The sequence below is a fragment of the Anarhichas minor genome, unplaced genomic scaffold (genome assembly GCF_050575085.1).
Source record: "Anarhichas minor isolate MPS153535 unplaced genomic scaffold, ASM5057508v1 ptg000040l, whole genome shotgun sequence".
Taxonomy (NCBI): domain Eukaryota; kingdom Metazoa; phylum Chordata; class Actinopteri; order Perciformes; family Anarhichadidae; genus Anarhichas; species Anarhichas minor.
The window spans coordinates 11,503,589-11,519,811 of record NW_027466486.1 but is presented as its reverse complement, the minus strand read 5'-3'; the positions used below and the strand labels follow the sequence as shown (position 1 = coordinate 11,519,811).

The following is a 16,223-nucleotide window of genomic DNA, read 5'->3' as shown; positions in this document are numbered from 1 at the left end:
TCCACGGCCTGCTGGGCTTATTCCAAATATTGTCTGATCTTAATGGGGACTTGAGCCTAAGATAATTAACTTCTGTAACTGAATACTGGCTTGTATTTATTAACTTCTAGAAAAACGTGGCAACGCCTCGGTCCGCTGAACCAACCCGAGCTATCAGTTTGTCTGGCTGGGTGTTGCAACTAGAAGTCTTTTGTTTCCCTCTCTGACCCTGACGTTTCCATGGAGATAACTCATTTTGCGTATCAGTCTTTCGACGATTCTTTGTTCTCAAAATACCCGGCATTAAAACCTCCCAGCTGAATGCCCTCTAATCTCACACGGCTGATAGTTGTGTGATGCCCTTGCGGTGGCTCCCCTCTATTTTTACATCTGAAGGCCAGTTAAGACACGCAGTCTCCTCGGTGGAGAGGTTGTGGACCCTGAATAAAATAACTGCTGCTGCCCTGTGAGGTCTCGCTATTTCTAATCGGGCCTCGTCACATGCTGTGTGCCTCTTTTATCACTGTAGAAACACAAACGTTTCCAACTCTGTTACTTTTACACTCTGGTTCTGGTTGTATCTCGTGTGGGAGTTAGTCAGAAATGATGCTGGATCATTTCCAAATAAAAGGAAAGTGTGACTCATATTTCCAGAGCATCGTTCGGCAATTTACTTTAGAGAGCAATCATGTCAGTCCTACAGGTATATTTTATGATAAACTGTCTCATGCACAAACAGGTGGAGTGTATTAATGGACCATCTATTGATTTTTGAACAGCGTTGGTGTAATATAAAATTCCTTTGGGGGTCTAGTGTTTAATTATATTTTAATGTGCAGCTGTAATATCCTACTAAATTGTTCTCTATAGGATTATTTCATATAAAGGGTCCCACTTTTTCATGATGAAATGAGTTGTACCCGGGACGGGGATGATGCGTAAAGGAATGTCGCATCTCTAACAGATGGAGCCTCGTGCGCCTGCTATTGAGAGTAGGGTTAATACCGACTGAAGGGGCGTGGTTTTGCTCAACGATGACCGCCTCACTGTAGTCAACGGTACCGAGAAAAAAAAAAAAAAAAAACACACACAACAAAAAGCACAGCCCTGGCAGGTCCGACAGCTAGTGCCTCTTGCTGCCCACGCTGGACAGCTCCCGCTTCCTGGAGGACGACGCGTTGGTGAATGTGCGCGGGCAGCTCTCCCCTCTTCCACCGGAGGAAATTAGTTTGCGATCTTGCCGATCTGAAGGAGGAGGTGCGACCTGAAATGACTGGTGTTTGTTTGAGCGTCCCTCTTCTGCCTGCCTCGCCTCCACCACTGAACCCGGGGGGGAGCTCGCAGTGCAGGGGCGCATGAGGCGGCAGCAGCAGCAGCAGCTGAGAGGGTCTGGGATCGGATCTGTGGGTGGAGTGAGCACAGCCTGGCTGGGATCACCAGTATCGCGGACTGCCTTACGTAACGGAGCTTTGTGCCGGACTGGCAGGGAAACTGCTGGTGCCGAGCTGTTTAATCGCAGAGAGGAAACGCAGGTAAATCACATCACACTGTTAATGGACATACATCTGTATTTATGTGTACTCGTTTAATTTATACTAGGTTAACGTAAAATAGCCTACTTATATTCTTTCTTGGTTTAACAAACTGGGCTGTTTTCTCGGCGTGTGTCCGACATTATGGGATAACGCGTTGGACAAGAGACGGGAGTTTTGACGTGATTACAAACGCCCTTTCTCAGTTTTATTGGAGATTAATCCCTCCATCAGCGCTACACCATTTGCGCATGCGCTCTGAATGGCTCCAGATTACCACCACAAATCATGGGCCGGCAGAGTGATTATTGCAGTGGGTCATGCAGTTAGTTTACAGCCACGAGAAGCCGCATGTTGGGGATTGCATAGGTTTCTTTTGTTTGAAAAGTAGGTGTTGCATGCTGAAGCCTGCAGTTGGTTTTGACTCACCCGATGAAACATTAAGAAAGGAGTGTAATACTCAGCAGAGCTGGAAATGGCAGCACAAAGTCATGTTTTCCTTTCAATTTCAAGGTTTCCAATCTGTTTGTTATTGGAGAAAGGGCGCCCCTTAGAGAATAAAGAAGCCTTTGCAGCTTTCATGACCCTTTTTTACCTCCTTCATTGGCCTTGGTTGAATTCCCTCCTTGTGTCCCCCCCTTGTAGGTGAACAGAGAGGAGCACAATCACAAGCTTGTCCATCCACTCAGCATGATCGGTGAAGGCGCCGCCTCCCGTCACAAGTGAGCACGTCGAGATGAACGAGTGTCGCAGGCATGATGGAGGGGCCGTCACCGTGGAGGCCGACGTCATCCTCCACGCCGTGAACCCTGACCTTGTCACGCCTTCTGACGACGATGGGAATTTATGTCCAGGGTACGTCCAAGGATTCCCGCAGGACAACCAGGATTTTAGCCCCCCTCCAGTGTTTGAGAAGGAATACCTGCTGGACGGTATGCTGATGGAGAATAACCACATCGGCCACCAGAAAGGCGACGTCCCGTACATCTCGAGGGCGGCTCAGTATCACCGCTCCAATGATAACGGAGGTCCGCAACAAAACTGTGAAATCCACAATGGCGCCAGAGCGAAAGTGTCTCTCAATGCAGATTCCCCAGTTGGCCTGCCTGGCCAAGCCGAACAGGAAAGAGATTGGTCAGTCCTAAAATCGAACCTCGAGCGCAGGGACGGCAGCCAGGGAGCTGGAAAGTCCCCAAAAGAGCCTGATTTAGTCATCGAAGTCGGCGGGCAGAAGATCAACGCTCACAAGGCCGTCCTGGCGGAGAAGAGTGACTACTTCAAAGCACGGCTGTCACGCGACATCTTGAAAGTGAAGGGAGTGAGTTACAAGACTATGTCTACATTAATCGACTATATTTACACTTCTCAGATGAATGTTTGCAAGGGCAATGTCGTGGAAGTCATCACGGGGGCCAAAATCCTCCAGATCCCCTGCGCCGTCCAGGCAGCCATGGACTCCATGTCCGAGCAAATCACCGCGGAGAACTGCTACGAGATCCTGGCCATCGCCAAAAAGCAGCGACTTAGCGAACTGAAGGAGACCGCCTACGGCTTCATGAGCGACAACTTCCTCCGGGTCCTCAAAGACCCCGCTGCGTACGGGCGCCTGAACGGGTCCGAGCGGGATCTGATCCTGAAGAAGAGAATGGAGGGGAGGAAGACTCTGATGGTGGCGGAGATAAACGATGTGTTCGATCGCGTTGGGAGCCGGCCGCCGAGCCGCTGCGGCAGCCGACCGCAGAGCCCTTTGTCGGTTGGGTCTTTGGAGGAGAGTCATATGATTTACTGCTTCAACGAAACCGCAAATGACTGGAGACCTTTAACTGCGATGCCCGAGGACATAAACACTAAAGGATGCGGGATCTGCACAATGTATAACTACCTGTTTGTGGCAGGGGGGATAAAGGGCTACGGGGACAAGGGCAAGGTTTCAGACAAGGTCTTCTGTTACAACCCCATAACCAACCGCTGGGCCGAGGTCCGACCTCTGACCCAAGCTCGTGCCCAGCTCAAGCTCGTGTCCATGGAGGGCTACTTGTACGCCATTGGAGGGGAATGTTTGTTTACAGTGGAAAAATACGACCCTCGCATGGACCGCTGGACCGCCGTGGCCCCTTTGCCCAAGGGAGCCTTCGCGGTGGCCCACGAGGCCACCGCCTGCAGCGGAGAACTTTACGTGTCAGGGGGCTCCCTCTTCTACCGCCTTCTGAAGTACGACACCAAGCGGGACGAGTGGCAGGAGTGCCCCTTCAACAACAGCAGGAAGAAGTCCACCGACATGGTGGCGTTCAAGAGCTTCATCTACCGCTTTGACGTCAACCGCGAGCAGGGGATCACCGTGTTCAAGTACAACAGCATCGTGAAGATGTGGCATGACTGCGCAGCGCAGAGGCTCGGAAGTCATTTGCCCTTCAGGTGTGCCGTGATCGGGAACTGCATCTACTGTGTGAACAAAAGCCAGACTCTTCAGTTTGTGGTGGAGGAGGAGAACGCCTACTTTGTTGAGGAGGCCCTGAGGGCGCCTCTGGAGGCAAAAGGTGTTCTGTTTCCTTTTGTTCTCACTTTGCCTGAAAAGCCTGAGAAAGTGACATAGTGTGTGTGTGTGTGCGTGTCTGTGCGCGTGTGTGTGTGTGCGTGTGTGTTCCAGACCAACAAAATAAATGCGTAATAGCGAAACTGGAATAAGCAGAAGACCTTATATACATTCTTCAATGTCAGCTTTCTATCTCGGTGTCTCATTGCCTGCTTGCAATGGAATGTGTGTATTTGCATGGCAATTTAATGTGTCTGCAGGGTTAAGCCTTAATAAGGATTTTGTTTTTGTTTTTTGAGTTGAATGAATAATAATTGTATCTGACTGTAGATAATGACATGCTGACAGTGACTGTAGGTTATTTTGTGCACTTTTTTTGAATAGAATAGATATTATTTAGAACATATTAACTCGTTGACTGGTGTTTTTGTTGAAAGTTGTATAAAGAAAAAAAGAACGGAAGCAGTCGTAGTGCGCCTTATGAACGATGCAACACAGGTTCTATGCAAAGGAGACAGAATAGACCGGTGTGTCTGCTGTAATGCTATTTAATATTTACTATAATGGGAATCTGACTTGGAAGGAATACAATAATTCTTCGATCTAAGGCTGCAACTTATGATTATTTTCAGCATTTCTTTGTGACTTATTGTTTGGTCAACAAAATGTCAGATAATAATGAAACGATACACCCCAAGGAGATGCATTTGAATGTTTTATACAACAAACAGTTCAAAACCCAAAGATATTTTGGTTTTATTATTATATATTATAAAAGAGAGCTTCAGATCCTCACATTTGAGAAACTGAAAACAGCAAATGTTTGCCATTTTTCCTTGAGAAAACGAATCAAAAGTAGTTGCAGAAACAGTCTTCAAGAGGCTTCAGGCTTACAGAAAACAAAATTGGAAACTGAACTTTAAGTTTCATGAGTACATATATTCACGTTTGCATTCAGAATAATGCTATTTTGCTGATAGAGCATACTCTACTCACATGTGCCACAGGTCCTATATTTAGCACACTTGCCAAAGATAAATAACTATCAAAACTGACAAAGACTTTTACATCTTTTGTGGATTAAGTTCCTTATAAAAAGCGCTCCACTGACAGCACCGGAGTTGAGTTATAAACCGAAAGCAATCGGTGGTTTTCTGAGAGGAAGGGCATCACGTTAGCTGCCAACAGTCACTGTCTGGGAAGTTGAGGGAAAGTAAGCCATTTAGAACACATAAAGATGCAAATATGCTCTTGTATTTCTTTCCCTGTTGGTGTTTAAGGAAACTGTAAAAGGACCCATGTTCAAGTGCTAGCAGGTTTCCTTTTCCTCCCTGTTTAGGTCAAAGGTGAACTCCACCACTACAGTGCTGGAACATGGTCAGGGTCGTGGCCCTCACTGCATCCACAAACAAGACACCCTGCTGTCATGACACTAACAAATGTTCTTTTTGCATCCGTGCACATTAATACCATTTTTTTTTTTCTTTAAATTTCCTTCTTTTAGACATTTCACAGGATCCGTTTGCTGCTGCAACAACACATTTCAATGGAAGCTAATGGTGGTTACACTCCTGGAATAAATTGCTTTTGATAACTTTTTTTTTTAGGAATGTCTCCAGGCAGGACAAAATGGATGTGGTTTTGATATTTCGCTGGCTGGCATCTGTATTTTTGTGAATACTTTTGTCTGTATGGATTTGCTGCTGCTGTGATGGACAGTAAAGTGATGCAACGTGAGGCTTCCTGTTCAAGGCATATGGAGTGGGCTAACACACTTGCTGTTGGATAATGTATATCAGTCAGAAATAAGTGCTTCAAATAAAATATTTTGTGTCTGAATATGATCTGTTTTTCCACTATGTCTTTAATGGGGGGGAGAGGAGAAGTGCTGGATTATTATTTTAACCTGAAACAGAGCTGCCATCTAGTGGATCCTGACTGTAACGGCACCCAGTAACACCGGTTCAAACATGAGCTCGTGCCCAACAACACATTTAAGAACTCGGTTGGCTGTATTTCCCTTTCTAATACATGTGATTGTCTTAATATTCATAGTATCACGTCAAGGGAAATTCCATGAGCTTTACGAGTTCAAGCCAATGTGAACATCATTATGATAAAACTTCTTATCCTATAACTGTGTTTTCATATATCACATATATGAGATATTGTGTCTAATAATAAAAATGATTAGATAGTATGACTCCGTTGACTTTCTCAAACGTTCCCTGTGATTATGATATATTATTTCATAGTGAGATGCTTCTCCTGACTCATTAAACAATTTTCAAGATGTTATCTAACTACATGAAACAGAATAAAACAAATGCATGTGTCTTTGTTGGTCCTGTCCATCCTGTCATTTAAGAGTTTAACTGCTCCAAATGCGGAGAAAAAAAAGTATGAATGCAATACTCGTGTCACTAGACGGTGGATAGCCAGTGAACAATTGTTAAAGGGCTGAGAAGTAATAGTGAAACACAATATGATAGAAGTAATGCAATAGAGCCTCACAATAGACTACAGTACAATTGGCTGTATGGTAGCTGCTGCATTGACTGTATATTACGCCTCTATTCACAAAGACAGTTTTGTGGACGGCTGTGTTGAACAGAGTTATGTGTTGTTATCCCAAAACTATATAAGGTTTTGTTGTTAAAATCAAACATACGGTGACATTTCTTTTTCTATCCCTGCATCCATGAAAGGATTAAATGAGAGAACAGTTGTTTTTTAAAAGCGAGACATTGTAATCTTTGCTAAACAGCAGCCGCTGTGGGCCGAAGTGGAAATTACAGGCACATCAAATATTCCTTCATTTCCCATGATTCTCTCTGGGTCAGTGTTCTCTAAAGACATCATCATTGTGTGACCTGACAGAGAGATGGGGCCACAAGACAGAATCAACATGCCTTCATGGTGAGTTTACTTCTTGTTTGACTTTTGTGTGAAAAAAAAACACCCAATTTGTGACATGATAGAACATGGTGCAACTCCACTGCAGATTCTGCCTTTCATCCACCAGCCCACATCCCAAACGTAGGGCCAATAATGCTCATAAAGCCTCACTCAAGACTTCAAAGTATACAACGATCCAGATCTGAACAACGTTACAGTACGGACATCAGTGCGGTCTAGGCAATCACTTAATGTAAAGTGGCTATATTGTTTTCATGTAACAGAGACTATTTGTTTAATGCAGTGAATGTACATATGATAGACATTTGTCTTGGAGGCAGCGGTGCAGAGGCTGACATTTTAATGAACAATGAGGACATATTAAAAGGTGGAATTAGTTGTTTTTTTTATGAACATTACATGTGTAATGCCTACTACTGTATGTAGTACATGCCAGTATAGTGAGACTGCTCTACTGCTAGAGGGGCCAAATGCATGTTAAAAATGTGTTTCAAAACTCTAAAGTACAATCAAAAACAATATTAAAAAAGAAAAATAATATGACTGTGTGAATACTCTACGTCTTGCAGATGTGTCTTTCTTGTACTGGTTGTGGTTAGGGTAATCCGCAGACCACACTGTGGACAGTTTGTATTGGAACTTATTAAGCAGACTTTTCAGTGTGTCGTTGTTTTGTGGTTTACCTACCAGAGTAAGATGGTGCGCAAATAAATGAATTAATTTAGTGACGCAATTTAATGACACGGCACCACAAACTACAGCCTGAAAATGACCATAGATTTAATATTTGCTTCACAGAGGGACACTTTATTCCAGAGGTGTCATATTGAGTTGGTTGCTGCTTCTCTTGAGTCCCCTTCCTCTATTTCCCACTGTGTTCACCGCTTCAACACTGGAGGGCAGTATGAGCCCGATGTAAAGAATGGACATGGACGCAGCTGCACCATTTTCCATCCCGGCATGCTCCGCATACTTGAATTTGTATTGGGGTGTGCTGTATACTGCCATACACCAGCCAGCTATGGATTCATGATTTTAATGTAGTAGCCTAGAGTTTTAATACTTATTTACATAACTTGGAATACAGCAGGTCAAGAAGTTAAGAAGAAAGCTTTGGTACTCAATATAAAACCAGCAGACCCGACTCTCAGCCTGTTGCCATGATGTTAGGCTGACTGACAACCCCCTGATGTTTGCGTTGAACCCGTGCATCTGATTCTTAAGTTCACCGTCTGCCCTATCTAATGCTACTTAACTAGCGTTAACTAACTAACTAACTAGTCAAGTATTCGGCAGTTTCCAACCTACATAGCGTATATTCTCTGACTGTTAAAAATAAGAAAGAAACCATACCAATGCCCGGTACACAAATTTTTTGTGACTGTTGATATTGGCAAATTTCACACCTGCCCTGCCTAATTGGAAAGCAATTAGCATTAGCTTAGTCTATACTAGCGAGGTAGCTAGTACAGAAGCTAATGTAACAGAATACCTGACTTCTGAGCCAACTCCACTCTCCAATGAAGAATTGATTTGAGATTATCGTAGCATGGTTAAAAGGTCAGCTTGGTGATCAACAAGCATACATGTGAAAATTCTTTAAAAAACGTAAACGTGTGTGAATGTACTTGGAAGATGATACCTAGCTAAGTAGCAGCAGAGACGAACCCAGTGGCTAACGTTAGTCACCACAATTCATCATCAAGGGAACAAAATGCTGCTTATAAATGTCAGAGCTAAGTAAAGAGAGGGAAATGTGCTTTTATTTGGCTAACGTTACTGCTTTCAAAATAGTGCCGTTAGCCTAGGTTAGCTATTGTCGACCTGAGGTGAGAAGTTGGTCTAAAACTGTCTTTGGCAATTTTGTCTGCTTTTTTTTCTCCTTTTTTTTTTTGCAGTGTCATCAGTTTCCACAATGACCTGGTTAGGTGAGGAGCTGAATGCTCTCATTGCAGTTTGGCTGAAACAAAAATATTCCTGCAACACACAGAGTAAAAGGTAACGAGGGTGTTATCATACATGTTGGATGTGATGGGACCATATTTGCAATTCACTCACTGTGACGTTTGGTGGAATTCTTTGTCGTACTGTAAATAATATATGGGCAATATAACTTACCTGTTTCATAAACGGTACACCTGGGAACCCCTAATTTAGGCCAAAGACTATTTCATTGCTCATTATGACTACGACTTACCATTTAAGTGTTTCACATCTTCTTCTTATTTTACATTGTCTTCTATTTGTCATGCTTTCAAATGTACACAGGAGGTGTGAAGTTGGAACCACAATGAACGGGCCCCCCTACTTGAAACATGAAAGGTGACTCATCCCCTGAGAACCCTCTGGAGGTGCTGAATGATGTGATTATCCACCATGGCCAGCGAATCAAGGGCATGCATTTCATCAGCCGTGGCACAGTTGTTGTACAGACGGATACATCCACCAGGATCTTGTCTGACGGGGCCTTCTTTGGAGGTAAGCAGCTCGCCCCGTGCTGCAGTCGTCTTTAGTTCTCTTACTGAATACTAATCATGTTTGCATAATTGGTTTTAGTCATTTAAATGGAGGAGCTTGTGAAATCTTTTTTCCCCCTTGTTTTCACCTACAGCTAAATTTAGCTAACACGGTCTGTCTGAATCTGAACTGCTTTGTTCAAAAAAAATGAGGCATTAGCGGTTTAGACTTCAAAGTGCAGTGTCAATTGATCTTACGTCTTGAAAGAATGAAGATAAAATTTGAAAATGACTTAAAACAGCAAACGCGATAAGCTGTTGGGAATGTTTTTGTGCTGGGCTGTTAAATAGCTTTGAGCAGCCTCTTTCTGTGTAATGGCAAAGAGATGTAAAAAAAAAAAAAAGAAGAAAAAAAAGACATTTTGTTTTAATTTCCAGTTGATTATCTGTGATTATGCTCTGAAACAGCATACTTACCCTTTAAAGAGACAGACTGAAAGCGTTACACGCTGGAAAATAGAATCACCAGAAAGAGAAGCATGGCCCGGGGAGAAGCATCATGTAATGTGCTTTTGCGTATCCACCCTGCACTCTCTCATTTTTGCCATTTGAATATACACAGAATTATTTACACCTTCAAGGCAACTCGACTGAACTGCACATCAGTCAATTAGTAAATCAGAAATTTTCCGTGATTTCAGTTTAGCGTGGAGTCCTTGGCTCCCTCTGGTCCCCCCCCCCCCCTTTTAGTCTCCCATCCTGACAGTGACAAATTACTCCTCTGCTTGGCGAGATTGAAAATTAAAAGCATTTAAAGTTGCTCATGCATTTATGCTAATGAGAAATTCAGATATGATTTGCATGCGAAAGAGGCTAGTCTGGGAACTCATCATTGCCCCCACCACCTCCAGCCTCGTCTTTAGGCTCTGCTTTCTTCCTTTAGAATACGGGCAAAAGAAGAAAACGAGGTTTGTAAACACTGAAAAATGTGACGTTTTATACGGCTGCCTTTCATTGCATACAAGGAATTGTATCATTTCCTTTTTAAGAGGGTCTTTGTACAGTATTTATGATGCAACCTACCATTGGTACCCCCCTATAGCCACTCAGGCAAATTGGGTCATTGTGTCTGGCGTCGTCACATCAAACTACAGGAGGAAACACTATGAACATAATGACATTGTGCAGTTACTGCTCATGCTGTCTCCTGTCGCTATTTGGATAGGGACCGTTAGATACAGGATGTATCGACTTGTATGACACTGGCAAGGCAAAGTTTAAAATATGAACATTATTTCGGTGGGCATAAGCTTCTAAAGTCTAATATTAAAATGTTTGTTCAGATGAAAAAGGCTTTGTGTTGCGATAAACATGTGCAGAACACTTTGGAGCCGGAGGATTAAAACTCAGGGTTGATTTGTTTTCCCCAGTAAGCTCCATCCACGTCTTCTTCTTCTCAAAATATCAAAGCACACGGCTTCCTTGAATTTGTTTGTTCCGCAGTTACTAAATGATTGTAACCTTGGAAACGAGATGCATTAATGAAGGCGGAAAAATGAAATGGGACTTTAATTTGTTCCAGTGTTCGTAGCTGAGGTGAAATGGATTAGCTTTGATTGAGGTGTGAGATGAAGAAGGAAAGCGCTGACATGACACTTGTATTTGTCATCATGTCATTTCAAGGAGGATGCTGCAGCAATTATAAATATGGGTACACAGCAATTAAAAGCGGTAGTATTCATTAATAATTTTCATATTAATTTTTCAGTGGTCGCTGAAATGATTGCCACTGCACACAGGCTTTCCAATTATGCTGCTTAATTAGAAATGTCAATATTAAGAAATAATTAAACTTGGGAATGCATTAAGGTTGTCAGAAACACTTAAAAAGTTATGACCATCACTCAAAAGATGTTTTCTCTAATATGTTTTGCAGTGATTTATAAGTTAAAGATGAGTCTTTGAGCAATGTGTGTAGCAAACTGAGCTAGGTAGTTAGTAAGTTACATGATGTTTTGTTTACAGGCTCTCAGAAGCAGCATCCATGTCCAGAGTGCAGTCCTAGTAAGGGAAAGAAGAAGCTACTTCCTTACCTTTAACTCCTGTGCTTGTAACACCTGTCCCTTTTCTTTAGAGCACTTCCTGCCTCTGCAAACTGTGCTTGCTAAGGGTCCCCAAAGAGATGACATTGTCTTAAATACATTTAACATTAGTCTTCGGATTCGTTATCGGTAAAAGGTATTATTTTACCTGCAATCGTAGGTATGAGAAGGATGATAACATCTGGACATCAACTCAATATTTATTTGTTTGCCAGCTATATATCTCAATTTAAAACATGTATGTATGTGTGAATTGAGATAATAGTCAACTGCAGTTACTCAGTTGTATCATAACCAAGTGGTTTTTTCTTCAGTGACAGAGTTTTAGTTGAACATTTAATGCCTGCAGCACATTTATGTGTCTATGTTATCTGAGTGGTGAATAATCCTCAAGTAAGTCTGTTATTCAATTAGATTAGCTTTTATGTGTTTTAAATATGTTTGAGCTGCCCTTTCAAACTAATTAGAATTTAAATTATTTCAATACATTTAAATGATCTTCCTTTCTCTGAAAATCATATATTTTATATGCATATCGTAAAGTATTAAGTTCATTCCTGTCATCTCAAATGCTTCAAGTTGTATTTGTAAACGTCAAAATTCTCCCACAAATAATCCAAACTTAGCTCTACTTTGAAAGAGAATGAAACATGCTCCGACCAAATATTGTTTGGTCTTAAACTTCCTCTAATAACTTTTTTCCCAGACAAGTTAATCGTACTTATGTCCCATTCAATACACGTGCAGTTGTTCAGTTTGTCTCTGGATATGAAAAGCATCAGGAGAGACTTGACTTGCTTGTTTTTATCTTGAGAGACAAACACACATTGAACTGCCTTTTTGATCATAGGAATATATTTTCATTCCAATACGGATCTCACAGGTAGCTGCGTATTGATACTAGTAGATTTAAGGGAGTAATAATCAAGTAGAGCCATCACCTGTTGACTGCAGCGGAAGCTGACTGAAAGAAAAGACTTGAAAGCATTTGTACCTCAAAGCGATGGCAGCCTCTAATGAAAGGATTGGTTTTGGCACAGCACGTTGGCCACGCTTCCCTCAAAGCCTTGTGTGACAGCTCTTTAATTGGACTGCTCCGTTCCCTCAGTGCTGTAAAATGTTACTAGCCAGCATCGCTTGACTGTTGGTATAATTATTCTCCAATATACTGCAATAAAATCCAGCTAGACAAAGTTGATCTCAAGGAATTCTCTACGTCTACTTATGAATACAGGCAATTTCATGTTCATTTGGACCCTTGATATCCCTCCCCGAGACTTACTGAATCATTTCTACTAATCAAACGCTAACTGAGCACTCATGCATGTAGGAGGACGAGGAAGTCAGACTCCTTGGTGTTACAGTTAAAGCAACGCTTTGTGCTGCCATCGGAGGATAATCACTGAAACCATGTCTAATTACCTTTGTGCGTGTTGTTTGTAGTTCTTCCGAGTCAATAGCAGAGAGGACTTTGCAGTAGTTGTGAGAGTATAAACTCATCGTTATCCAGCCTGTGTAGATGAAATGTGTATGTCACAAATGGAGGTTGAATCCTTGACCTTGATACTGTCGACGTCTCTCTCTGTCCATCTCTTCCTTGTTGCGCTTGTTTCCCCCTCCTGAACGCAAAGAGTAAAAAGACCCTTGTGAACCAAAGCCTATATCAGTCAGATGAAAGATGTGTGTGTGTGTGTGTGTGTGTGTGTGCGTGTGTGTGTGTGTGTCTGTCCCCTCTAGCCTGCGGCTGCAGATTAGCCATGAGAGCCAGAGGATCGCCCCCGCTCTCTGACAAATGAGAAAAGCCACAGTGGCCCTGGCAAAAGTGACAGGCCAAATGGAAGCAATTCCTCCCGAGGCGGGGGAGAGCAGCTGTGACCGGGGCCCGCTATGCCACTCCACTCTAGAAAAGACCCCTCTGTCTGCATGTGTGTGTTTGTCTGTGTGTCGGCTATAGAGACTTAACCCACGAAGACAATTTCTCTCTTGGCGGCCCCCACGATGCGCTGCGTGCTGCTGACCTATGGGAAACCCCATCAGTCGCAGGTGACCATGCACCTTTACCTGGAGGGGGTTTAGCCTTGTGTGTTTGTTTTACCCTGCTCTATTCTGCCCTGTGCTCTACGGGATGCATGTGTGTGCGTACCTGGTCGTGGCTGGTGTTTTACTTTTGACATATTTGTTTGTGCTGATGTAATGGGCCCCAGACAAAGACTTTGCACACGGTTGTGGGATCATTCCCTTTTTTAAAGAACAGTGCCAGGGTGCTTAAACCCAGCCTCACTTTCAGAGCGCTGTGGATGTGTGAGTAATTAACACTGAGCCCTGATGGATTGAATACTACCCTGCTGAGATTGACTCTTTCTGCTACTGGGCACTACTATCGGCCTGCTAGCAACAGGAACACGTTCAGTGGCAAAGAGTGATATGAGCAACAGGGATGGGAAGAAATGTGGAGGGTGTTTATCAGTCTCAAACCATCTAAATAAATAAGACCGATGGGTGTGCAGTGTTTGAGCAAAGAGGCCTAAAAAATGAATAGTACAAGATGGATCTAGCTCATCGTTGGGGGATGTTCCCACGAGTGTGTTGTATTCTGCCTCCGGTTCAGCGAGGCTATCTGTCAAGAGCCATATCCAACCCTGTGTCTCCACTGTGTCTTTCCTCCTTGTCTTTAAATCTCCCCGTTCTCCCCCCTCTCTCTCTCTCTCTCACTCTCTCTCTCTCTTTCCTATCACCCAGGGCCAAGAGCGTCGGGCTTCACTTCGACACAGCCATCATAATTACTCCACGGCGGAAGAATCAATTACAGCCGAGCACCATTATTTCCAGAATGGAGCTAAACATTAAAGTTTAAAAACTCCAAATTATTCAAAAGTCCCGCTCTCAGGGACACATACAGAATATTTACTGTTAACAAATAACTTAATAACTTCCCTCTGAATTATTAATTAATGGCTCACATTGTCTCGGCGAGACTTTATACATTGTTGAAACGCATCACTTCTTCACTACTCTGTTTGAGCGCTTGGTAATTCCGTAACAGCTTTGTGACCTTATTAGAAAATCTGAGCTGCAGTTTTGGCCGTTGACGCACTGATTGAAACATTCTAGTTTAAACTAATGCTTTGTTTATAGACAGAGACGTTGATGCCGCTTTCGTCGGTCCGTTGTGCCGATGCGGGCTCGCTGCCGTTGCTCGTTACGGTAGATCAATTTTTACTTTGAGGAAAGGCCTTTAGTTAAAGCAAAATGTCCTCCAGTCAACCCCGTTTGAGTCACGATCAAACGGTGGCTCTGATAAGGTGGCTCTGATTGGAGCACCTATAACAATCCGGCATTCAGGGGTCATGTTTTTTTATGTATCAAACTGTTTGAAGGTTAATTGTGATTAATCAGTCATGGCACTTGAACTTGAAGGAGAGAATGATTGACATAAAACCAAAGTGGAAAACCTTGCAATAGTACTCGGCTCATAAAAGTGCAGGTAATATAACTGAAAGGAGGTTGTTTTTAATTGAGTAGCTCTTCTTTTTAGTTTCCGGCTCATAAAATCAATACAGCCAATCCAGACTGTTCCGGATTTCTTGGTTTTGATGCAGATTTGCAGAGTCTATAGGCTATATCCAGTCCTTAAGACAATTGCTGCTGATGCCACTTCTCATTCGTTACCTCGGGGAGCGTACACAGAATATCATCAATGGGATTAATTTCCTTATTGGCATTTATGCTCAATTCAAGTTGTTGCGCTTCCAGGAGACTAATGTTATTGCTGACTTGTTCTAATAGCCATTGCAGAGAGCATCACACACATATACGTATATATATGTTGTCCATTAGGTTACACATACATCAGTCCATAAAATGCAAATACCGCTCTGCTACACTTGTCGTCTGTCACAGGAGATATGAATTGAATTTAATGGTCCGAGGGAGGATTGAGGATAAGGAAAGGGAAGGTGTTTGCTCTTTTAGCCGCTTCCAGCTGAGTGAATCAGAAACAATGTGGCAGAACCTGAAATAGTTCGCAGCTTTAGAGAAAGTCCCCCGGGGCTGTAAATTGGCTCTGAGAAGAGGGAAAAAGAAACAATTGCCCTTTACCTCCGAGGTTGCATGTCATCTCTCTGAAACTCACTACTGGGCAGATTAAGGTCAAGTAGACCATTCTCCCCCCCTCTCCTCTGAAGGGAGCAGAGAGAGGGCGAATGAAATGATGACAGGGAGGGATTGAGAGAGCGAGAGCGAGGGTAGAAACTAGGATTTTGAAGGTCTTTGAAAGAGGTTTTACACCCATCCCTGGTGGTTTTCCTCCCTCACTCCAAGAATCGTGTTGATAATGGCTTGTCAAAGAGGATAACCCACCTGCACTTTGTAACTCAGTCCTGCTGGTGCAGCTCATAGCCCCGACATAAATATGAAAGGAACGCAATTGGGGGTTAGTAGTGGCCCTGCGTTTTGGATGTCAGTGGCCCCTTAATGTAGCTGTACAAGGTACAATATTCTATGAAAGGGCACTCAAAGGAACGGAGACATGAACATTAGCTGTCTGGTTACCCTTAAACTGCCTGTTAACCAAAATGTAAGCCTAAACTGATATGCAGTAGGTCAGCCTCCTAAACCACGCTGACTCCACATTTTGGAGCCAGCATAGGCCACTACGACGCCGACGCCGTATTATGTCATTAGGCACTCACTCGTCACAGAT

The 16,223-nt window shown here is 43.2% G+C and overlaps 1 protein-coding gene across 1 annotated transcript; it reads left to right on the top strand.

The window, feature by feature from the left end:
* The first annotated feature begins 2,247 nt into the window (after positions 1 to 2,247).
* On the top strand, positions 2,248 to 6,126 carry kbtbd11 (kelch repeat and BTB (POZ) domain containing 11). The gene has a single exon (XM_076108331.1). It carries the CDS (start codon positions 2,248 to 2,250, stop codon positions 4,102 to 4,104), a length of 1,857 nt encoding a protein of 618 aa, XP_075964446.1. The 3' UTR covers positions 4,105 to 6,126.
* The last annotated feature ends 10,097 nt before the right edge of the window (positions 6,127 to 16,223 follow it).

Excerpts from the sequence above, each read along its gene's own strand:
- kbtbd11 (XM_076108331.1), top strand. The coding sequence starts at position 2,248 with ATGAACGAGTGTCGCAGGCATGATGGAGGGGCCGTCACCGTGGAGGCC.